The sequence below is a fragment of the Schistocerca gregaria genome, chromosome 3 (genome assembly GCF_023897955.1).
Source record: "Schistocerca gregaria isolate iqSchGreg1 chromosome 3, iqSchGreg1.2, whole genome shotgun sequence".
Taxonomy (NCBI): domain Eukaryota; kingdom Metazoa; phylum Arthropoda; class Insecta; order Orthoptera; family Acrididae; genus Schistocerca; species Schistocerca gregaria.
Genome location: NC_064922.1, coordinates 584560675 through 584586559, shown reverse-complemented (window position 1 = coordinate 584586559; position 25885 = coordinate 584560675). Strand labels below are relative to the sequence as shown.

The 25885-nt window shown below is 42.4% G+C and overlaps 1 protein-coding gene across 2 annotated transcripts in view; it reads right to left on the bottom strand.

Annotated features, from left to right (window-relative positions):
- Nucleotides 1-25885, bottom strand: part of LOC126354759 (TATA box-binding protein-associated factor RNA polymerase I subunit B) — a 292430-nt gene that overhangs the window by 258078 nt on the left and 8467 nt on the right. For both annotated transcript variants that reach the window (XM_050004643.1, XM_050004644.1), the window contains exon 2: nt 13914-14016. In XM_050004643.1, coding sequence (XP_049860600.1) covers nt 13914-14016 — 103 coding nt within the window. The remainder of the gene's footprint in view (nt 1-13913; nt 14017-25885) is intronic.

The window sequence follows — 25885 nt, the reverse complement described above, 5'->3', positions numbered from 1 at the left end:
CTTCCTAACCACACCGCAACCTAAATCTCTGCCTGGTTCATGTTTATTATGGTATCTTCATATCTGAGCCCATGGCCAAGACACTCCATCCCCATTCCCCTATACCCTCAATGATTTCTCTTCCATCCGCTTCACCTGGTTCTCATCAATCAACATGCCATCTTCCTGGATGCTGACCACCTTTCAAATGGCACCATAAAAACTTCTGTCCATAATCAAGCTCACTATCACAGTACCTTCACTTTGATAGCTGCCACCACTTTCATGCAAAGAAGCTCTACCTTACAGTCTGAGATTTTCTCTTGCCCAATATGCTGAAGGCCTTACTATCATAAGGTTTTCACAGATACATATTAACTTATAAACCTAGACCCCAAATAAATCTTCCATGTCATGTCTGTGTGCACACACATTCTGTAATAATTAATTCTACAAAAGAGCACTCCCAACAGCTTAGCAATAGTTTCATTCTTGAAACTTCCTGGCAGATTAAAACTGTGTGTCCAACCGAGACTCAAACTCGGGACCTTTGCCTTTCGCGGGCAAATGCTCTACCATCTGAGCTACCGAAGCACGACTCACGCCCGATCTCACAGCTTTACTTCTGCCAGTATCTCGTCTCCTACCTTCCAAACTTTACAGAAGCTCTCCTGCAAACCTTGCAGAACTAGCACTCCTGAAAGAAAGGATACTGCAGAGACATGGCTCAGCCACAGCCTAGGAGCTGAGATCGCCTTTCTAGGCCACCTGATCTCACCAGCAGGATCATTACTGCTTCTGAAAAAAGTAGAAGCAATACTGAAGATTCCACTGCAGGAAACCCCAGATGAACTGCACTGATTTTTGGGAATTGTTGAGGGTTTAAAGGGGGGGGGGGGGGGGGGGGGGAGACCAAAATGCGAGGTCATTGGTCCCTTGTTCGCGGTAAAATAATTACACAAGGGAAAGATGAAAAAAAAAAGGAGATGTACAGCACAATAACAGGAGAAAGAAAGAACCAGAAGAATGACAGAAGGGCAACCGATACTACTATGGACAAAACAGGAGAAGAAAACCACAGCGAGAAGTAAGAAACAGGTAGAAGGGGTAAAAACAAGAGAGCAGACGACCATGACTGGCCGACCACGTGAATAAAAAGGTAAAGCCAGCCACTCTGTGACACAATCAAGCATCCACCCTAAAAGGATTAGAGTGGAGAACACAAAGGGACAAAGGGCATGCGCTAAAACTTATATAGAATGATAAAACCTACTGACATGTACAAACGTAATACTAAATTAGCCGATGAGACATAGTCAGCTAAAATTAATCGCAACAAGTCCAGGGAGTGAAGAGCCCGTTGCAGTGCAGCCAAAGGACAGCTCACCAAGAGATGGGCCACTGTCAGCCCTGCACCGCACCGACACTGTGGTGGGTCATCACAGCGCAGGAGGTAGCCATGTGTGACCCATGCAAGGCCAACACGGAGCCAGCAGAGAACCACAGAGTCCCTGCGAGAGGCCCACATGGAGGCCTGCCACACATTCGTAGCCTCCTTAACGGCACCCAGTATTTTGTGTGTGCCGAGGTTATGCCATTTCGCCTGGCAATGCTGCAAAACCTCACGGACTAGTACGAGAAGCCGATCACCATAAGCGGTTTCCACATAGCTTGTTTGGCCAGCCTGTCGGCAATTTCGTTACCTGGGTTTCCGACAAGACCTGGGGTCCAGACAAACACCACTGAAGGACTAAACTGTTCCAGGGCACAGGTGGACTACTGGATGGTCACTACCAAAGGATGACAAGGGTAGCAGTGGTCGATAGCTTGTAGGCTGCTCAAGGAGTCAGTACACTGAAGAAACGACTCCCCAGAGCATGAATGGAACTTGGCAGTGAAAACAGTGTAGCCATCGAGCAACGAATGCTGTTCAATATGTCCTCCTTGGACATGCTCGAAATCGACATGAGCATCAGCCATTGAGCCATCAGTGTAAACCACTTCGTTGACTCGGTACATGCCAAGAATCGAGAGGAAGAGACAGGGCAGAGCCATGGGGTTAAGTGAGTCCTTAGGGCCACGTGAAAGGTCCAGGCGAAGCTTCGGCCTAGGTGTACACCATGGAGGTGTATGTGAATGGACCTCAGGTATAGGTGGTAAAGGCAAGGCCTCCAGTTCGGAAAGAAGGGATCGGACATGAACTGCAATTGGAAGCCTTGACCTGGGCCACCGATGCAGGAGATGAACCACCATGGGTGGTAAAAGGAGATGGTGATTCGGATGCACAGGAGAACTGAGAATGCATGCAACATAATTGGTCAGCAGTTGGGCACATATAACCTGCAATGGAGGGACTCTAGCCTCCACCAGGGTGCTGGTCACCAGATTCGTCCTAAAACCTCCTGTTGATAAGCGAATGCCACGGTGGTGCACTGGATTGAGTAAACACAATGCTGATAGTGCCGCCGAACCATAAACTATACTCCCACAGTCAAGGCGGGATTGAAGAAGGGGTCTGTAGAGCTGCAGCAGTGTAGAGCGATCTACACCCCAGTTGGTGTTGCTCAGGCAGCAGGGGGCATTCAGGTGCTGCTAGCACTTCCGCTTAAGCTGACGAAGGTAAGAAAGCCAAGTCAATTGGGTGTTGAAAACCAGTCTTAAGAATGGATATGGATCATCATTAAGGTAAAGTTCTGATTGTGGATGAACGGTACGACACCGACAGAAGTCCATAACACACGATTTTACAGGCGAAAACTGGAAACCGTGGCCTACAGCCCATGAATGAACATTGTGGATGGCTCCCTGTAGGCACCACTCAGCAACACCAGTACTAGTGGAGCAGTACATAATGCAGAAGTTGTCTGGATACAGAGAAGGTGAGATGGACGGCCTTACAGCTGCAGCTAGACCATTAATGGCTACTAAAAATAGACACTCAATACAGAGCCCTGCAGGACCCCATAATCCTGGATATGGGTGAAACTATTGGAGGCACCAACTTGGACAGGGAAAGTAAGAAGTCACAGGAAGTTTTGGTTAAAAATTGGGAGCGGGCCTCGGAGACCCCACTCGTATAATGTGGCAAGGATATGATGTTGCCAGGTGGTGTCATACACTTTTCGTAAATCAAAAAGCCTGGAAGACAGACTCAAGGGACACAAGATTATCAGTGGTAGAGGAACCCTGGCGGAAGCCTCCCTGACATGGAGCATGTAGGCCACGTGACTCCAGGACCCGAACCAACCCAACTGCTGACACACAAATATGTTCCAGCAATTTACCGAGAATGCTGGTGAGGCTAATGGGCCGATAGCTATCCACATCAAATGGGTTTTTACCAGGTTTGAGCACCGGAATAATGGAGCTCTTCCGCCATTGCGATAGAAAGACACAAGCACACCAGATCCGGTTGAAGATGATGGGGAGATGTCGCTTGTAGTCAGATGAGAAATGTTTGATCATCTGACTGTGGATCTGATCTGGCCCAGGACCTGTGTCGGGGGAATGTGCAATGGGACTGAGGAGCTCCCACTCTGTAAATGGAGCGTTATAGGATTCACTGTGGTGTGTAGTGAATGAGAGGACTTGAGGGTGCAAAAGGCTGGGGGGTAATTCTCCGATGCAGAGGCTCGAGCATAGTGTTCAGCAAAGTGCTCAGCAATCACGTTTGCATCGACAGATAACACGCCATTTATCTTAACACCGGGAACACCTGATGGAGTCTGGTACCCAAAAAAATTTTTTATCTTTTCCCAAATTTGGGGAGGTGAGGTATGGCACTCGATGGTCGAGACATATCTCTCCCAACACTCCTGCTTCTGTCCTCTGATAAGCTGGTGAACATGGGCACGGAGTCGTTTAAAGCCTATGACGTGCTCCAAGGAAAGGTGCCACTTATGCCGCTGTAGAGCTCGCTGAAGCTTCTTAATTGCTTCAGCGACTCCCAGTGACCACCAAGAGACTGTCTTACACCGCGGGCACACTAAAGAGCAAGGGATCGTCTTTTCTGACACAGAAATGGTTGTTGCAGGTACCTGCTCAACCATCACATTGAAGTTACCATGTGGGGGAGATTCACTGGTGACAGCAGAGGTAAAAGTTTCCCAGTCTGTCTTGTTTAAAGTCCATCTGGGCAGGCATCCCTGGGCCTGACGCCAGGGCAGTGACAGGAAGATAGGGAAGTGGCTGCTAGCAAATAGGTCGTCATGTGCTCTCCAGTGGATAGACGGGAGAAGTCCTGGACAGCAAATTGATAAATTAATGGCTGAGTAACTACTATGAAATGTATGGCAGTCCCAGTATTTAAGAGGCAGAGGTCGAACTGAGACAATAAAGTTTCAACATCTCTGCCTCGGCCAGTAATCACGGTGCCACCCCACAAGGGGTTATGGATGTTAAAATCTCCCAAAAGTAGGAAAGGTTTAGGGAGTTGATCAGTCAGGGCAATTAATACATTTAGGGATACTGCACCATTTGGAGGAAGATATATGTTACAGACAGTTATTTCCTGTGTCATCCTTATTCTGAGAGCCACAGCTTCAAGAGGGGTTTGAAGGGGGCCCAGTTTCACAACAGACTGATTTTAGGACATAAACGCAAACTCCACCTGACACTTGATTATAGTCGCTACGGTTCCAGTAGTATCCCTCAGTCACGGATGGCAGGGGTCCGCATTGCCGGGAACCAGGTTTCCTGGAGGGCAATGCAGAAAGCAGATGTAAGCTTAACAGTTGCTATAACTCAGCCAGGGGGTGGAAAAAACTGCCGCAATTACACTTGAGGATGACATCTTCGTGAGACTGGGAAGATATGGAACATTCAATGAGGTAGTTTATGCCTCAGGGTCACCTGTCGCCACCAACTTTTTGCCTGAGCAGTCTATATCCATTGTGTCTGAGGATTCGGCAAGATCTAGGTCCTTTGTGGACGCCAGAATCTCCATCCCACACAGATGCGGAGCATGTAGGTAGCAGTGGTGTGGGTGCCACTGCAATTCCCTTGGTCTTGGGGACCTTCGTTTTGAATTTCTCTCGCGGTTCCTTGGGTTCCCCTGGCTGGGAGAACTTCACTAATTCAGTCTCTGGGACTGAGGATGAGCGTGAAGCTCTACGATCAGCTGCTTTTGGGCTCTTCAGCCACTGGCGGGTGTAATCTTTCCCACTAGCAGAAACCTGGGAAGGGAGTGACCAAAAGGACCCATTCCTAGCGAGAGGTGCCAAAGAAGACTTACACTCCCCCAGCTCATAAGTGGAGACTGATATCCCCAATGGTTGGGGGGTGTTGCTCCCGAAGTAGGTGGTGCAGGAGCAACAGGGAGGGAAGTGCCCCCCAGCATCAAGGGGGCAGGTATAGTCTTCCGGTTCTGAGAGGCAACAGGAGTGCGAGGAACTGATGAGGTGAAAACTGTTCTCATAGTGGCGGCGTAACAGAAGATCACAGCCACAGGATGTAGGCGCTCAAATTTCCTCTTAGCCTCAGTGTAGGGCAGTCAGTCCAGGGTCTTATATTCCATGATTTTCCTCTCTTTCTGTAAAATCCTGTAGTCTGGCGAGCAAGGTGAATGATGCTCACTGCAGCTGACACAGATGGGAGGCAGGGCATGAGGAATATTGGGATGTGATGGACATCCACAATCTCGAAATGTGACTCTGGAAGTGCAGCGGGAAGACATATGGCTGAAATTCCAGCACTTAAAGCACTGCATTGGGGAAGGAATATACGACTTGACGTCTCAGCGGTAGACCCTCGAAGGCCAAGATGCAGGCACCAGTGGTAAACTGATTATTCTTCGTACCCCAATGGATGCACCGGATAAAATGAACACCTTGCAGCTCTAAATTGGCATGCAGCTCATCGTCAGACTGCAAAAGAAGATCCCTGTGAAATATAATACCCTGGCCCATATTTAAGCTCTTATAGGGCGTGATGGTAACAGAAACATCCCCTAACTTGTCACAACCGAGTAATGCCTGTGACTGGGCAATGGATGTTGTTTTTATCAAGACCAACCCAGAGCACATTTTGGACAAGCCCTCCACCTCCCTAAACTTGTCGTCCAAATGCTCCACAATAAACTGAGGCTTCATGGACATGGAAGATTCCACATCAACTCTCATACTTACAAGGTACCTGGGCAAATAAGCTTCACTGGCATCCTTAGCCTGGTGTTACTCCCATGGTGTGGCCAGAGAGGGGAACAATTTGGGATCATATTTCTTAGCACTGAAGTTAGACTTTGCCCACTTATGAGACTGGTGGCGGCGGACCACCAGCAAGAGATGACGTACTATGCTTCTTGGCATGTCATCTGCCCTGACGCCATCCACACCAACCAGGGGCCCTCCCCAAGGGCGCCACCCAGCCTAAGCAAGAGCCACCAGGAGGGATGGTCATTGCCGGGAGTCCCGATGTCCCACGGAAATGAGCATCTACTCCATGACTTACGTGGGAGTTAATAACACAGGTACCAGCAGAGTGATCCCTATGTTGTCAGGGGCCTACAACCAACCGGGTACATGGCGGCCCCCCACAACGGACTTTCTACCATGCTGGACATGAGTTGCTAAGAAGGCCATGGTCATTGTCAGCGCAGAAAGCGACACTGCGTAGTGCAAGGTGGAAAACGCATCCAGGAAGGTGTCCTCGCCCAAGAGATGGAGAATGAGTGGGACTGAAATGCAACGACAAGAAAGTGGGCTAAAGCTCTCAATGCACGATGGACACGATGCACCACATAAGATGTTCTTCCCCAATTCGCTCACTCTTCACGAAAATTTACTGGGAATTGTCAGTTTTTACCCCATTCAGCAGAGATTCAAGACTCTCTTCTACACTCTACATTTTGTAACCAGAGCACTGTCTGGCCCCAAAGCTATAGGGAAACTGCAAGTACTGTGGATTGACACTATGAACACTGCAGCGAAGTATAGCGAATGCTGCACTTCTCGCACACCCTGCATTAGACGCGCCTTTTACACTGGTTGCGGATGCAAGCCAAACTGCAACTGGCACAGCATTACAATAATTCATGGACAATGCCTGGCAGCCACTAGCATTTTACTCACATAAGCTCTCTCTGGCACAACAAAAATGGAGTGCATATGACTGCAAACTACTTGCAGTTTACGAATCTATTAAATAGTATCACACACAGCTGGGGACAAGAGTTTGCAAATTTACGAAGACCACAAACCATTCACCTATGCCTTCAGGCAGACTATGATAAATGCTCACCACAAGAATACATTCAGCTGGAATTTATTGCTCAATTTAGCATACACTACACATCAGGAATTGACAACATAGTAGCTGACTGCCTATCCCATGTGAACAGTATAATGGACAACATGGGTTTTTCTCAGCTGGCCAAAGTACAAGAGTCAGACCAGGAGCTTCAGGATCTCTGAAAGACACTTCATGCACCCTTCACCTGAAACTGATCAACGTTCATGCCACAAACATTAAACTATATTGTGAAGTTTTGAATGGGAGATTTTGTCCATTTCTACATCTGTCATTCTGTAAACATGCTTTTAAGAGCCTGCACAATTTTTGTCACACTGGCATCAGGTCAATAGTGAAACTGATTGCTAGCAGTTTTGCATGGCCCAGTACACACAAAGATCATAAAACGTGGACTCGCACATATGCTCAGTGCAAGCATAGCAAAGTATCTTGTCATGTACATGTGCATGTGGGAGATCTCTGAGATACAACTGCAAGATTCATCGCAGATGGCACTGCTTGGAAAGCAATCAGACAGTTCCTTTGCAGGAGGCAACGAGTCCTGCTGCTACACGTCGGACAGCATGCAGTAGCCGAGCCCGACGCCAAGGCTGGGGTACTGGCCGATACCTTCGCGACCAACTTCACGTTAGTTGAAGTAAATGTAGGTAATGACTACATCCGAATGGTGGAAGATAGGCTATGTGTATACCTCGCGGCAGAAGACCCTGAGGGCTCCATTGAAACCACAACGGAAGGTGAGGTTCAACAGCAGCTACGGCACCTCGACCCGCACAAAGCAGGTGTGTACAATAATGTCGGTGTCACAATCCTGAAGGAGGTCCCACCCAGAGGCTGTGAAACTGCTCACGAAGATATTCAGCACCATCCCTAGGACCCCACCCCAACCACCTCCCCACCCCAACCCGCCTGGAAACAAGCGGAGGTGGTGGCAAACCCTAAGGCTGGCAAAGACAACAGGCTTGTGCAAAATTACTGGCTTATGAGCCTGCTACCTACAGTCTCAAAGGTATTTGAGCGAATATATGTCAGGAGACTGTACTGTCATGTCAGAGGAAGGCCTGCTTCCCGACGAGCAGTTCGGCTTCAGGAGGGGGGCACAGGACAACACACGATCTGCTGCGACTAGTGGTGAAGGCGATGGGGGTGATGGAGAGGAGATAGTACTTTGGTGAGGTACTCTTAGATGTCTCCCACGCCTTCAACAGCATGTGGCATGACAGACTGGTCTACAAGTTACTAGTACAGGGAGTTCCGGTGTCACACACCTGCCCGAACCACTCCTACCCGGCGGGACGTACCTCCACATGAAGATCGAAGATGGGACCTCAACAACGTGGGAAATAGCCACCAGAGTCCCACAGCGCTCAGTATTTGGGCCCCTCTTATATACTCTATTCTAGGCAGACAAGCAGCGGACACAAGGGGTGCAGACGGGGCTGTATGCCGATGATACAGCCCTGTACACCAAGAGCACCAACCCACATCTGATGCAAGGAAGATTACAAATAGCCTGCAACAAGCTGGGAGGTTGGGCCACCAAATGGCGGCACAAGTTTAATGCGGCAAAGAGCCAGGTTGTAATCTACATGAAGAAATGTATGCCTGAAGCCCTGTTACCAATCCGCGTCATGGAAGGCCCCATCCCATGGTTGAACACCGGCGTCTACCTGGGCGTTACACTGGATCGGCGCCTTACGTGGAAGACGCACAGCGCCGAAATACAGGGTAATACGCATGGCAGAATGGGCCTCCTATACCCCTTCCTCAATCCCACGACCACACTGTCTCCACACTGCGGAAAGACACTGTATCTGGCACTTATCAGGCCTATGCTCGAATACGCCACCGTGGTGTGGGAGAATGTCGCTGAGACTCACATCAGCAGTCTCTAGAAGATACAGAACAGGTGCCTGAGACTGGCACTACATCTTCTGCATGACTTCAGCATGGCCGAACTACATCAGCTAATGGGAGTGCCAATGCTGAAGGACCTCTTCAAGCAGTCAGCAAGACATTTCTATGCCAACACGAGAAGATCCACTAATTCTCTCATAAGGAATCTGGGAAAACAGATTCACTGGCAAGAGACAACAAGATGGCCGGACTTGTTATGTGAGTAACAACGCTGCTCAGGCAGCAAGAGGGAGGAAAAAGAAGAGTTTCAAACCAGAAGAAACAAACCACGACGCGATGAACCACAAATCAAAGGAAAAGCAGCTAGACCTAACCCTTCAACCCAACAAACCTGCAGCTTTGAGATGACACAAAGCAAGTATGTAGTAGGACCATTACCACCCACAAATGGCCAATGAATCAATTAACAACAATCGAGTGATTCACTCACTGGCCAGAAGCCGTACCAGTAGACAACATTTCAGCAGAAACACTTTAGTTTCATACTGGATATCCCAGTTCGGTTGTCTATTACACATCACAATACACCAAGGCTGACAATTCGAATACAAGCTATTTGGCCAGCTGAGCAAATCCTGCAGTTCCGTACATCACAAGACGACAAGCTATCAGCCACCAGTTAATGAAATGATTGAACACTGGCAACGGTTATTAAAAGCCACATCAATGTGACACAAGTCAAACTGGACAACAACTATACCGACGGTCTTGCTTGGTCTGCAAAACACTAACAAAGCTGATCTGGGCTCTTCACTGGTCAGGCTAGCTTAAGGAGAAGAATGACGACATCCTCATGAGTTCATTAATCCATGCACAGTCTCGATGAAGGACATAAATCAAACAGCCTTAATTCTCCAATTGAGAGAATGGATGACACAAAACTGATCACATCCAGCATCGAGGCATGGAACATTACAAACCTTCATGCACACACACACACACACACACACACACACACACACACACACACACACACACACACAGACGTGATGTTGTGCAGGGATAGAGTGAAAGTGGCACTGATACATCCACACGTGGGCCCTCAATGTGTCATTGACAGAAATGATAAAAAAAACAATAGACATTTCAATGAACAGCAAACCTAGTACTGCCAGCCTTCGTATTGACAGAATTGCCAAAAACACAATCAAAACCTAACCAGCTACAGCCTGTGCCTCAAGTAAAACACCCTCCACTGGGAGCAAAAGCTCAACCAAGGTGCTACACATATTCTGGACAGTGCGTACACTTCTCAGTGCTTTTCATGGAGCATGTTCCACATTTTGACAAGAGGATTGGTATAGCAGTAGATGTCAGCACGTTCCAATAACAAGTCATTGGCTCATTTGTTCAGCAAAGCTGTCACAACAGTTTGCGCACTGACAATTCCCCCCTCATAAACTATGTAATGGACCTTGCCACTGGCGGGATGACTTGCATGCCTCAGTGATACAGATGGCATACCATACGATCAACTGTGACAGAGAGGGATATCTGTTGATAGGCCAGACAAATGTGTGGTTTCTGAAGAGGGGCAGTAGCCTTTTCAGTAGCTGCAGGGGCTAGAGTCTGGATGACTGACTGATCTGGCCTCGTGACATTAACCAAAACAGCCTAGCTCTGCTGGTACTGTGAATGGCTGAAAGCAAGGGGAAATTGCAGCCATAATTTTTCCCGAGGGCATGCAGCTCTACTGTATGAGTAAATGATTCTTTAATCGAGCAGGTAGGTTAGAAAATCTGAAAAAGGGAAATGGATATGTTGAAGTTAGATATAGTGGGAATTAGTGAAGTTCAGTGCCAGGAGGAACAGGAGTTCCAGTCAAGTGAATACAGGGTTATAAATACAAAATCAAATAGCGGTAATGCAGCAGTACATTTAATAATAATACGAAAATAGGAATGCAGACAAGGTACTATGAACAGCATAGTGAGCATAATTGTAGCCAAGGTAGACAGCGTCCACAAAAGTAGTACAAGTTATTGTGCAAACTACCTCAGCAGATGATGTAGAGATTGAAGAAATGTATGAGGAGATAAAAGAAATTATTCAGGTGGTTAAGGGAGATGAAAATTTAATTGTGGTGGGGGACTTGAATTCTATAGCAGGAAAAGAAGAGAAGGAAAAGTAGTATGTGAATATGAGCTGGATGAAACAAATGAAAGAGGGAGCAGAGCACAATTTAATCATCGCAAACACTTGGTTTAAGAATCATGAATAAGGTTGTACATGTGGAAGGGACCTGGGGACACTGGAAAGTTTCAGACTGATTGTATGATGGTACAACAGAGATTTTGGAACCAAATTTTAAATTGTAAAATGTTTCCAGGGCCAGATGTGGGCTCTGGCCACAACATGTTGTTTATGAAGCGTAGATTGAAGCTGAAGAAATTGCAAAAAGATATGAAATTAAGGAGATAGGACATTGGTGATTTGAAAGAACCAGAGGTTGTTGAAAGTTTCAAAGGGAGCATTTGGCAACAGAAGACTAGAACAGGGGAAAGGAATGCAGAAGAAGATGAATGATTAACTTTAAGTGATGAAATAGTGAAGGCAGCAGAGGATCAAATAGGTAGAAAGACCAGGCCTAGTAGAAATCCTTGGATATAACAGGAGATACTGAATTTAACTGAAGAAAGAAGAAAATTTAAAAACACAGCAGGTAAAAGCAGGTGAAAGGGTATACAAACATCTAAAACATGAGACTGATAGGAAGTGCAAAATGGCTAAGCAGGAATGGCTAGAGGACAAATGTAAGACTTTAGAAACATATTTCATTAACAGAAAGATAGATACTGCCTACAGGAAAATTAGAGAGGCCTTAGGAGAAAAAAGAAACAGCTGTATGAATATCTAGAGCTCAGATGGACAGCCTTAGGAGAGCCCCGATAAAATTATTTCATCTGGTTTGCAAGATGTATGAAACAGGCGACATAGTCTCATACTTAAGTAACTATGTAGTAATTCCAATTCCAAAGAAAGCAGATGCTCACACATGTGAAAACTACTGAACTATTAGTTTAATAAGGCATGGTTGCAAAATACTAACATGAATTCTTTGCAGAAGAATGGGAAAAATGGTAGAAGCCGAGCCTGGGGAAGACCAGCTCGGATTCCATAGAAATGTAGGATCAAGCGAGGCAATACTGACCCTATGATTGATCTTAGAAGATAGGTTAAGGAAAGGCAAACATACTTTAACATTTGTAGACTTAGAGAAAGGTTTTGGTGGTGCTGATTGGAATACTGTCTTTGAAATTCCAAATGTAGTAGGGATAAAATATAATGAATAAAAGGCTATTTACAACTTGTACAGAAACAAGATGGTACTTATGAGAGTTGAGGGGCATGAAAGAGAGGGAAGCAGTGATTGAGAAGGGAGTGAGACAGGGTTGTAGCCTATATCTGATGTTATTCAATCTCTACATCGAGAAAGCAGTAAAAGAAACCAAAATAAAGTTTGGAACAGACACTGAAGTTCAGAGAGAAGAAATAAAAACTTTGATGTTTGCCAATTATATTGTAATTCTGTAAGAGATAGCAAAGGACCTGGAAGAGCAGTTGAACAAATGGACAATGTCTTGAAAGGGGGTTGCAAGATGAACATCAATAAAAACAAAAGGAGGATGATGGAATGCAGTTAAATTAAATCAATCAGGTGATGCTGAGGGAATTAGATTAGGAAACGAGACACTTAAAATAGTAGATGAGTTTTGCTATTTGGGCAGCATTATAACTGATGATGGTTGAAGTAGAGAGGATATAAAATGCAGACTGCCAATGACAAGAAAATCATTTGTGAAGAAGAGAAATTTGTTAACACTGAATACAGATTTAAGTGTTAGGAAGCCTTTTTGGTGAAGGTGGGGGGCATAGGCATACACACATTGTGTGTGTATTTGTTCTCAAGCTCAACAAAGATTTATTCCGAAAACTAGCAAGTTTTCTTTCTCACCTTTATTCCTACATTATTTACAATGTACCAGAAGGTTTCTACATTATTAAGCATAACTGTAAATATCTTCATTCTGAGAATGAACTGCATCAAATTATGAACACCACATAACACAGAAAAAGCCAGCATTGTTTGGTGTCATTATAATTTAAGGTAAATGGTACTTGATGGTTACAAACACAAAATAAACAATCATAATACTGATTGGAAAAAGTAAGTTAAGTCAGGCCTCACAACTATTTCCAAAAACAAACAAATCTTTCTTAGTATACTATCTTCCAGTGCATTATGTCAAATAGACTTAGATCTGGATTGCGGAATGACCTCTGGACCAGTTTCTCGGAAAGTGAGTCCTATGTCATATCTACTGCACCCCCTTGCTCAGTTTTGGAGCAACTTGGAGCAGGTAATTACGAAGCTGGGTCTACAACAAAAAACAGGTGAAGAGAGTGATGGAGATAGATAGATAGATAGATAGATAGATAGAGAGAGAGAGAGAGAGAGAGAGAGAGAGAGAGAGAGAGAGAGAGAGAGTGTGTGTGTGTTGGGGTGGGGATGGGGGATGAAGTGGGTTGTAAGTTTTCTTATGAAAATTAATTTATGGTATATGACTTCAGTTCAACGTGCTCAGCATTAAATACAAATTTTATTCGTCTTGATTGTAAATTAATATTGAGAGTACAAGTTGTAATTGCTACACAATCATTTTGATATCATGAAAAACTTATTTACAATAGGTCACAAGTTGTAAGCAGTGTGCACACATTTACTTCGCACTTGACGCTGTCAAATTTTATAATACACTTAGTATTACCTGGATCAGGTTCTAGCTTGCGTTTTTTTCTTTTACTGGATGAGTCCTGAGATATTTCGTTATTTTCATCATTCCATGTTTCAAAAACTTCCTCTCTTATATCCTACAAAAAATAAATATAATGTTAGTTTCCCAACAAGAGACACTATATGATGTACATGGACCAGATTAATGGCTGAAGAAAAGTGCTTCTTCATCCTATTATAAACCAAAATAAGAAATTTTGTACTTGCATTACTTTCTGATTAACAAGTTTTGTGATATATACACATTGTTTATTCTTTCCCAAATTAACTTAAACAGTTAAAATCATAACACAACTTATTTTAAATATTTTTGCAAAGTGAACTCACAAAATTCTGATTAACATCTGGATGACAATACTTAACTACTGAGTGGTGCGCCTGTGTATAAAGTGCTCCGTCCACAAATAAAATGGTCTTGCACAGTTCCATTGTTGTTTCACAACTGCAAGCCCATACCTATTCCTTAATTTATTGCTCCAGCCCACAGAGTAATAAATTTTGTTGTCACATGTCCATGTGAGCAGCAGTAATACAAAATACAAAGTAAATCTAAAAATAAATAAAGATGCTGTTACTTACCAAACGAAAGCGTTGGCATGTTGATAGGAGACAATAAAAAACACACACAAACACACACACAAATTTCAAGCTTTCGCAACCCAAGGTTGCCTCGTCAGGAAAGAGGGAAGGAGAGGGAAAGACAAAAGGATGTGGGTTTTAAGAGAGACGGTAAGGAGTCATTCCAATACCGGACTTACAAGACTTACCTTAGGGGGAAAAAAGGGACACACACACACACACACACACACACACACACACACACACACAATGTCTGTATATGTGCGGATGGATGTGTGTGTGCGAGTGTATACCTGTTCCTTTTTTCCCCTAAGGTAAGTCTTTCTGCTCCCGGGATTGGAATGACTCCTTACCCTCTCCCTTAAAACACACATCCTTTCGTCTTTCCCTCTCCTTCCCTCTTTCCTGATGAAGCAACCTTGGGTTGTGAAAGCTTTTAATTTGTGTGTGTGTGTTTGTGTGTTTTTTACTGCCTCCTATCAACATGCCAATGCTTTTGTTTGGTAAGTAACAGCATCTTTATTTATTTTTAGATATATTTTTTCCCATGTGTAATGTTTCCCTCTATTATATTCATAAAATACAAAGTGAATTAGACGAGAAAAAAATTTACAACTTGTGCAAGAAAATGACCCTTGCAGCACAATCCCATAATGAGGCAGTTGTCTACAAGATAATTAGTAATCGAATAAATGGGTGAGATCTGATACAACTGCACTTTTTAATGCTTTAAGCAGGTTATTACTGTCTCGGTGACACCCATCCATTGCAACGAAGTGATGTAATGAAAGTTTATTTCGTTATTGTTTAATAAAACAGTGCTTTAGCTCATATTATGAAAGTTTATTTTATCACTGTTTAACTAAACTAAGATAAACTGTGATTTTGCTCATACATGGTTCCCTTGGTGATACAAAGTCAGTTATTCTTTACATATGTACAAAGTGAACTGTGTGCCATTTGTTACGAAATATGGTGTGCCCACTTGAGGGTTATAAAAGGCTTCAAAATACTGCTGTAGCTCCAACAAAATATTTCACCATGCAAGGCTCATCCAAGAACGAAAATTATTCACCAGCTAGCTTGCACCAGTAAATTACAACCCTACAACTTTACAAAACACATTAGTTTCATTTTACAAATGTAGGTATGATTTTTAAAGGTAGAAATATTATATTTATACTAATTTGGCTGCTATTATTATTGACCTTTCAACATCCAGCACTGGATAAAGGTTTAACAAGCTTCGTTAGATTGTCATCTTGGTCATCTTGTATATCTTGAAATCCAGCAACGAACTTCTTTGGTTCATCTATCATCAATTACCTTGGATATATATTCTGCCCTACTTTGTTGCATTTCAATTATGATATGACTTACACCTCTACTCCGGTTTGTTCAGTGTGCTGTACCTACTAATAATGCCAAACATGTCACTCTCCAATGCTCACTAAGTAATCCTAAGTTTTAAGATTATTTTCACTTCTGGACCTTTTTGCTCTTCTTCTTGTTTCTATCCTTGTCCATCTAATCATCATCTTCAACTATTATAAATATAAAAGCTCATCTACAACACACTTAATGTGCAAAATTTACTTTCTGGTCTGTTGATTATATATTACTTCAATACTATTATTACAGATTTTCTGTCCTATTTTCTAACTTATTCTATTACATTCTTCTGTCAATTGTTAAACTGTAGCTTTGCTGAGAATCTTGAAGCTTTCCTGGTGTACTGAATACTCAATATTCTGGGACTGCAGCTGTTCATCATCCACTATCACACATCACATTTCACCTGGGCACCTGTCACACAATCTGAAGATGGCAGCAACCTTGAAACTTCCTCATGTATTCAGCTTTGTTGTTGAGTACTGTGCATGTATTCTCTTTAATTAAATCAGATGTCTACCTAGCATAAGGTTCTGTTTTGATATTTTCATTTTCAGCGTATTACTGTTTCCAGATGCATCTGTTACTAAATTTTAATTTAACCACGTGTATAATCTCAAACACATATCTCAATAGTTCTGTTTCACACAGTATATCCCACATTATACCTAGTATTATTTCTTTGAATCTCTCATGTCCTCTTTAATAGCTGCCTTGTTCCAGATGAAATTATCCTTTATTTTGGCTTCTTCATTTCACCAACATCTTTTGCATCTGCCCAAGTACCTTTTCCAAATGATCACCCACTTATATTTGTATTTGTGCAATTTTCATTTTCAAAATTGTCAACTTTTTTAATCTTATACATCTTCCTATCCTTAAATTTCCTTCATGCGTAGTGTCTATTTTTTTGGAAATGTCTGAGGTTGAATTTAATTGTGCATCCACACTGAAAGTTGCCTATTCAGTCTGAAAGAACAGACACCATGCATTCACATAACTGATTCACCTCAATGGGCAATGAATCCACAACCTTCAGTGCATATACACAATTAAATTTGACTTCCAGGGGGAATCTAAAATTAGCGAGCATGGAGGTGATGGATGATAACTGCAGGTAGGCGGGAATGTGAGTCAGCTGGGGAGCATGCCAAGACAGTCCACCCATTTGCAATTGACAATGTGTCCAGGTGGCACAGTGGTTAATGCAACTGCCTAGTAAGCAAGAGATCCTGGGTTCGAGTTCCAGTCTGGCAAACATTTTCACTTGTCACCACTGATTTTGTAATGCGGCTAATATCTTTAGTTCCTTCCCTTATATTTTTTTTCTCCCCCCCCCCCCTCCTCTTTCCACTTTCAATTCACATAATACGTATCACAGCTGTGTTACATTTGGTGCCCAAAGGACTGGCACCATGCATTCATTTAACTGATTTACCTTGAGTGGCAATCCAACCTTCAGTACAGATGCACAAATGTTTGATCTCAAGTAAGAACCTAAAATTAGCAGGCAAGGAGGACTAGGACTGGGAATGAAAATAGGTGTCACTACCTGGAAATGTGAGTCAGCCAGGGAGAGTGCCAAGATAGTCTGCGCATTTGCAACAAAAACTGTGTCCGGGTGGCGTAGTGGTTAATGCAACTGTCTTGTAGGCAGGAGATCACAGGTCCGAGTCGTAGTCCAGCACATGTTTTCGCTCGCCATCGCTGATTCCATGTAAAGTCCTGACACAACTGATATCATTTGTTACTTCTCATTCCTTTCCTTTCTCCCCACTGCCCCTTTAATTTACATAATTCATAAATCATTTGTGATCGAGGACACACTTCCTGCAGCATCAGTGCAAGGTAGAGCTAACAGAAATGCAGTAATGAGCTGCAAATACTTACAGCAGTTATCTTGAGATACACGGAAGTTGAAAATGAGAGCCCTCATTCAGTTTGGTTTAATCAAAGAGTGTATTTTCTTTATTCTTCGGGTATGAGGGAATGACCAGATGTGCTCCTCATTTGATTATGCTACTTGAAAGCAAGCTTTTTCAAAATATATGGGACAATTGTCCGCAGCTCGTGGTCTCGTGGTAGCGTTCTCGCTTCCCGAGCACGGGGTCAATTCCCGGCGGGGTCAGGGATTTTTCCTGTCTCAAGCTGACTGGGTGTTGTTGTGTCGTCATCATCATCATCATTCATCCCCATTACGATCGGAGGAAGGCAATGGCAAACCACCTCCACTAGGACCTTGCCTAATAAGGCAGCGTGGGTCTCCCGCATCGCTCCCCTACGCTCTGTAAAAAAGTATGGGACTCATCATCATCATCATCATCATCATCATCATCATCATCATCATGGGACGGTTAGTGAACAACAGGACAATACATGTCCAATACTTATTTTGTCAGGATAACAGGTCATTTAAGCTAAATACGGAATAGGACTATGTGGGCATCCTTGTCAGAGTCCACATTTGCCCCTGGAAATATTGTGCAGTTTTAATCAAGTTTTCAACTCTCTGTCTGACTGGTATGTAGTCTATCTGAAACATTTCAATATCTTCGGGTTCCTTTCATGCTATTCTTGTGCTCTGTGCGGAATTCTATCATGTAGCTTCCACTTCACTCCTTTCACCCAGTCCATATTCTCCTTCTGTTTCCTTCAATTTAGTACTGCCAAATTACAGCCCTCCATCACAATTAAATTTTTATTTCCCTCAACAAACTGAATAATTTCCTTCAATCTCTTCATCAGCTGATAATTTAGCATGGTATGTACTACAATGGTGGAACTTGACTTTGTATCCATCTTGGGTATCCTGTGTTACCTCTATTTGATTTATTGTAGATAACCATGGATTTGCCTGATGATAAATCGTGTTCTTCCCATCACTGTACTTCACTAGTTCCCACTGTATCTAACTTCAACAGCCATTTTGATTTTCAAATTCTCTAGCTGAACTACCAGATTAAGGGATCTAACACTTCTTCCTCTGCCCTCAAGAGTGCCAGTTTTCATCCCCCCCCCCCCCCCCCCCCCCCCCCCCAGATGATATCCCCACATGCAGTCCTCACCAAGACATTTGAATGATAGACTATTTTACAACTTTGGATATACATTGAAATTTCACTTTACTGATGGGGCTTTATGCTCCACAAACTTATAAAATGCTTACTATACTTTGCCTATTATCAGATAATACTGAGAGTAAGTCCAGTGTCAACCCTAAGGAACCTATTTTGTCAGTATATGAGATACAACTTATATATTTTACAAAAACAATGAAAGAAAAACCTTTTTTTAGTATAAATCATTTTATTGATTCTCAAATTATCTGCCTTCAAAATTTATTCAATTTTGCATGTGTTCAAATCAATTCTGGAAACTTTTTTCTGTTTTGATGCTTGTACCTCAAAAACACAGTTTTGGGGGCTCTGATGGCTGCCAGAGAGGGAAAAAATCAATGTCGACACATTTTTTTTATTCCCCCCCCCCCCCCCCCCCTCTGGCTGCAGGAGGTAGCCATTCATTTTGGGAAACTCACAAAAATTCTGTCTTTGAAGCTGTCTCCGGATGTTACATGCATGTCCAAGTTACATGATAAGCAGTTTGGATGTCAAAAGATGAAGCATATGCGATATTGATTCTGTAGTAAAGCTTGCCATGAAAGATCCCTCAATCAAACCAGCTGTGCCTTGTAGTTGGAAGAAGGCACAGGTATACCCATCCAAAAGAAAGGTAGCAGAAGTGATCAAAAGAGCTACCGTCCAATATCTTAACATCTATTTGTTGTAGAATCTTAGAACATATTCTGAGCTCAAATACAATGAGGTAGCTCAAACAGAATGACCTCCTCCATGTCAACCAGTAAGAGTTTTGAAAACATCGATCACGTCCAACCAACTTCGTACTTTCCTCACATGACGTACTGAAAGCCATGGATCAAGGTAGGTAGGTGCTGTGCTTCTCGATTTCTGAAAAGCATTTGACTCAGGACCACATCTACACTTTTACCAAAAGTGATTTATGGGATATCCTAAAAAATTTGTAATTGGACTCAGTGAGGGTTTCTTGGTAGGGAGGAGGCAGCAAACTATCTTGGGTGGAGTGCCATCAACAGATGTAGAGGTAACTTTGGGTGCGCCCCAGGAAAGTGTGTTGGTTCCCTTGCTATTCATGTTGTATATTAATGACCTTGCAACACAATATTAATATTAGGTTGGTGCATAAGTTTGTAGAGTTTTTGTTTAGCATGTTGATATTCCAGTTGCTATGGGTGTGTTTATTGACTGTCATTTTTTATTAGTAGTTTACATTTGATCTTTGAGTTTATATATCATCATTTTGTCATTTGGAGATAGTGAGTGGACCTGTGGACACTAGAAAATGAAGTGCCAAGTGGAGAAATCCCAATACTTCTGACATATTCTTCTGTTTGAGTTCAACTGAGGGATGACAGCAGCAGAGGCAACCAGAAACATTTGCACTATATATGGGGATAATGTCACTGGACAGAGTATGGCAAGAAAATGGTTTCCTCATTTTAAGGAGGATTGATTTGACATTTGGTTCTCCATGTTCAGTACGATCTTTGAGGTTTCAGGAAAATTGTTTAAACCCATTAATCCACAATGATCCACGTCAGTGCACTCCAGGAATGACAAATGTAATTAAAATGTCAACATTTTACTATCGTGCGACGTTTGCATGCCATGGGGAAGGTTCAAAAATCAGGTGCTCTAAGCCAAAATCACAAAAAATCTGCAGGTGGTCATATGTGCATCTCTGCTTGTTTGTCATTAACTGGCTCATGAATAACACCAACCATTACTATTGTGTATCATTAATGGCCACAAGAAATTGTGTATTTATGCTGACATAAGGAACTGAAAGGAATGGCTGGGCCAAAAGAAAGCAGCAACTCCCTAGACAAAGACCTGTGTGCATCCACAAAAGATAATGTTACGCAGTGTTGGAATAGCAATGGTGTGGTGTACTAAGAATTACTTATCCGTGTTGTAACCATCCCATCATTACTGACATTTACTGTCAACAACTGAGGTGTTTTGTAGACACAGTCCAAGATTGATGACCAGGAAGGCTGCATGAAGTGATGCTACTCCATGATAATGCCCAACTGCATTCTGCTAGACTGACAAAAAACAATATAATGGAGTTGGGTTGGGAAGTCATTCCATACCCATCTCATTCACTTATCATGCATCCTCAGATTTTCACCTTTTGTGCTATCTATCTAACAATCTTCAAGGAGCTTCCTTTCTGGATGAAAATTCGTTTTGAACATTGGTTGATGAGTTCTTCACCTCGAAACCAAGTGATTTCTACAGTCGCGGGATCAAAAAGTTACCCCACCACTAGCAGACTGTTGTAAAAATTAAAGGAGAATATATTATTGGTGAGTAAAGTCTTTGTTATGTGTATCTGTTGCATTTATTAAACTTATGGAAAAATGCAATAAACTTATGCACCAAACAAATAGTAATCTCGCACTTTTCACACATGATGCAGTTAGCCATAATGAAGTACATTGTGAAAGGAACTGCATAAATGTTCAGTGAGACCTTGACTAGATTTCATTGTGGTTTAAAGATTGGCAGCTTACTTTAAATGTTCAGAAATATAAAAATTGTCCACTTCACAAAACGAAAAAATATAGTATCTTATTACCATATTATTAGCGAGTCACAACTGGAATCAGTAACCTCATTCCAATACATGAACATAACACCTCGAAGGGACATAAAATGGAACAATTACATAGGCTCAGTAATGAGCAAAGCAGATAGCACACATCAGTTTATTGATAGAATACTAGAGAAATGCAATCAGTCAACAAAGGAGATTGCTTAGAAATCACTCATGCGAGCTATACTAGAATACTAGTCAAATGTGTGGAAGTTGTATTGGAGAGAATTGAAAGGGGGTACTGAATGTTTACAGAGAAGAGCAGCACAAATGGTCAAAGGTTTGTTGGATATGTGGGAATGTGTCACAAAGTTGTTGAAAAACCTGAACTGGTAGACTCTTGAAGATAGACGTGTACTATGCCAGGAAAGCCCATACAAAATATCAGGGACCAGCTTTGAATGACGACTCATGGAATATACTACAACCCTCTACATATCACCACCACAGGGATCATGAAGGTACAATCAGACTAATTACAGGATGCACAGAAATGTTCAAACAATCACCCCTCCCACACTCTAGAAGTGACTGGAATGGGGAAAAAGTCCTAAAAACTGATACAATCGGATGTATCACCTGCCATGCACTTCACAGTGGTTTGCAGAGTCTCAAGTTGTGTCTGGTTATCAAGAGTTGGATGGCATCTTCTAAACCCCATTTGGAAGCAACTGACAAGTCTCCTGGTTCCAAGAACTCACAGTAGATAACGATTTACCATTTGTTCCAGACTCCCCAACACAGCTCATCAAAGTAGCACTGCAAAGGTACTTGAGATGTATAAATCTTTACCAGCTTTAACAGAGGCCTCACAACGCCCTTGTCACATGTTAGGCTGGTGTTCACCAGATAGGGTCTCTCTCTGAATCTTACATTTGGATGTATTCTGTAGTGAATAGTGCATGGCCCTAGAGCTGTATTGTTAGCCACCAATACAATAGATTACTATTACTACAGACAGAAGGGACAATGGAACATTATGAGTTGAGGGAGTTACCTGCTCCCTCTCATATCTTTTTTACAACACCAGAAACTAGGACATTAGGCACCGATAATCGTATTTGGTAAATGTGATCCACTACTTCCTTGACCACTTCACAGTACTGATAGATTAAAACTCTTCCTATTCCAGTATAGGATTTACAGATGTTGACCTGCCTTTGGTCCAGACCCTCCAGAATAACACCCACAGGGCCGTTGTTGGATTGAAATGTTTCTGCCACTATCTTCTCCTACTGACTTTAATTACTCTACGGATTTGTGCTCTCTTCAGATGAAAGGATGTGAGGTTTTCTGCTGATAGTCTCATCTGAGTAACAATCTGCTTGCCCTTAGTTTCAGAGTGGCATTTCTTGCTCCATTGAGGGATTCTTGGCCATATGATTTTGGGATGGATACTTCTGTGGTACAATGAATCATGCTGGTAAGGTGATCCTCCACTTTCTGGAAACTGATGTGGCGTTCAAACTCAGCTAGCTAGTTGCACAGCATAGAGTTCATGCTGCTAAATGCCCACATGTGTGACCTCATTTCTGGCACTATTCTTTCAATAAGCCAACCCATATTTGGAAGTGGATACTAGAATGTAATCAGTTACAAATTTCTCACTGAGATGCATCTGAGGGTGGAGGTAATCAGGGAAGTCAATGGCTGATATTGTTTCTGTAGCACTGTTGGGCTGTTACTTGTACCCTGACAGAAAGATGACTTCTCTGAGAATGAGATTTTCTACACTTCTACCATGAGAACAGATGTTAGTAAAACCACACAGTAAGTGATTCGCACTAAAATCTTCTAGTTGAAAGAATGGGTGGGGCAGTAGCCTACGGTGATCTCCAAGAGCCTCTATGCGCATATAATTATGTAGTAACAAGTGTAGAGAATACATTATTACTTTCAGTAATGTATTTTGCCTGTAATTGCTACTACTGTGATTGTAAATGGGAATGGTGAGTAGTAGTAGTAGTAGTAGCCAATCAACCTTTAGCCCTCTCGTAACTGAGATTATCTTTCCTGTGCAGATTGTAGCTCCTTATCACAAGTGTAAAGTACTGCTATTTTTAAACTGCCTCTACTTTGAACAAAAGTAACAGGGTTTCCCCTTTGCAAGAGTTTAAATTCTTCGGTACAGTCCCTGAATCAGTTCATATTCCACTGAATTATGGGAGGAATTTTTAGAAGTGAGGTTTACCTTGCTGTCAGTACGGGCATGGAGGAAGGTATCTTACAACTGCAAGTTCTTCAGTTTGTGTGTAGAGCTTCATTTCTGAACCATCTCCAACTGATGTAGGATGTTCCCACTCTAATACACTTGGCATGGTCTCTGAAATTCATCATTGTCAATTGTGGGTAGTACACTGATGGAAAATCTCTAAAATTTCAAATCTCTCTCTCTCTCTCTCTGTGTGTGTGTGTGTGTGTGTGTGTGTGTGTGTGTGTAATTTTCTGACAGTTTTCTTGGTGGTCGATGCAGAAGATATAAAAAACTGTGAGGGCTGCATTGATTAAAATGTCTTTCATGCTTCCCAGAAGGTACTTGTTTGATTATCTTCAGTTTCAGACTTTTTCACTGTCCCTCTTGACGTTCAAATATTCAAATAATGGCTGGCACTCTCTTTTGCTCTTTTCCTTAGCACTTAGATGTTAAAAATCAGCTCTATTTTTTACTAACGAGCTTGTATAATTGCTATGTCGGTGGATATTAATGTTTTGCCATCAATTTTCATGCCAATCTGAGAACCTGTAATATTCACCTTCTTCACGATAATTTCTGTGTGCATGCTAAGTATCATTGTGGATTGTCTAACAGCATGTGGCCTGACCTTTTGCACACAAAGTACTCCAAGGTCTCTCAAGCAACAGCCTGCCACGCCCAACACAAAAACAGGCATTTACATAATCAATTAAAACACTACCACCTACTATCTTCCGACCACTGCCTTATTTTCCGATGGGTATGCAGTTCCTTAGCATTTACCCTGCACAAAGTATTCTTTCTAGCTATGAATGATGTAAAGGCCATATGCAGGTTAGTGTATAGTAATCTACAGAATCACTAGTTCTCTGCTTCACACAGGAGTTGAATGATAAGATATACCCTCATGGACAGTACAAATGACTGAATGGGGACGTTTTAATAAATGTACAAATGACTGAATGGGAACATTTTAATAAATTAAACACACAGAGATTGCTTTAATTTTCCTCTGTTTTGACATAGACATTAGAGAAATGACACACATTTTGACAAACATAAACAAGCATGAGGATGTCCTGGATGCCCTTCTGTATCTGCAACTGAGTCCTCACCATTGTCTGGATTTCTTCACCAAAGCCGTATTGAAGTCTTAAGTTATTTATTTTTGGAAACAGACAAAAATTACAGTGTCTCAAATGTGTACTGTATGGCCGATACAGTGCTGTCTTGAGGTTCAGCCTCTCAATCTCTTCCATGGTGGCACACGGTGGTGTCTTGTTGCTTCAATCCCCCCCTGAATTCTACTACGTTTGACTCCAGAGAACCAATACAAATAACTCCACAGAAACCCCAAAATAAATATTACCCACTTTTACAATTATAACCGGTGTTTTGATTTTTTTTTTCTTGGGAAATCTTTATGTCAGTATGCTCTGGAATGACATTTTGTTTGTAAGAGAGACCCAACATTCCATCTGAAGTCACAATGTTTCATGGAAAAACTGCACTTTCAATCTCTTGTGTCTGTGGGCTTTTATTTAAGGTATGAATATACTTTGAACACATTGAGTATATATAGTTAAAAAAACCTGTAATGTGAAACACATGCTCTTGTAAAATTCTGATTCCGGCAGTAATTTCCTACTGAGTTATGCACCAATTCGGCTGCATCAATCTGTCAACTCTTCTTTTGTAATACTGGGTTACCGACAAAGGTCATCTAGTTTCTTCTTCATCACATTATTCTACTATTCAAGGTCAGGCAGCTTTACATCTATTTAACTGGTGGCACTCGGTACTATCCTCATCACAGCCATTACCATAAAATAACTTGATTATATGAAATATTGCAACTGGAGCAACACTTGCTTTTTAGAGTGACCAATGGGAGTATATAACTGTTCATTTTATACTCGTATAATTTGCAAGGGGGAAAAAAGTAACATTGTGACCATGCAAGTGGAGGCTTGCTGACATATTAGAATCCACAACTAACATAGTTCTATATTTGTACTCTGCTAACAACCAAATGGTGTTTGGCAGAGAGCACATAGTGTACCAGAATAATTATTATTTTCTTC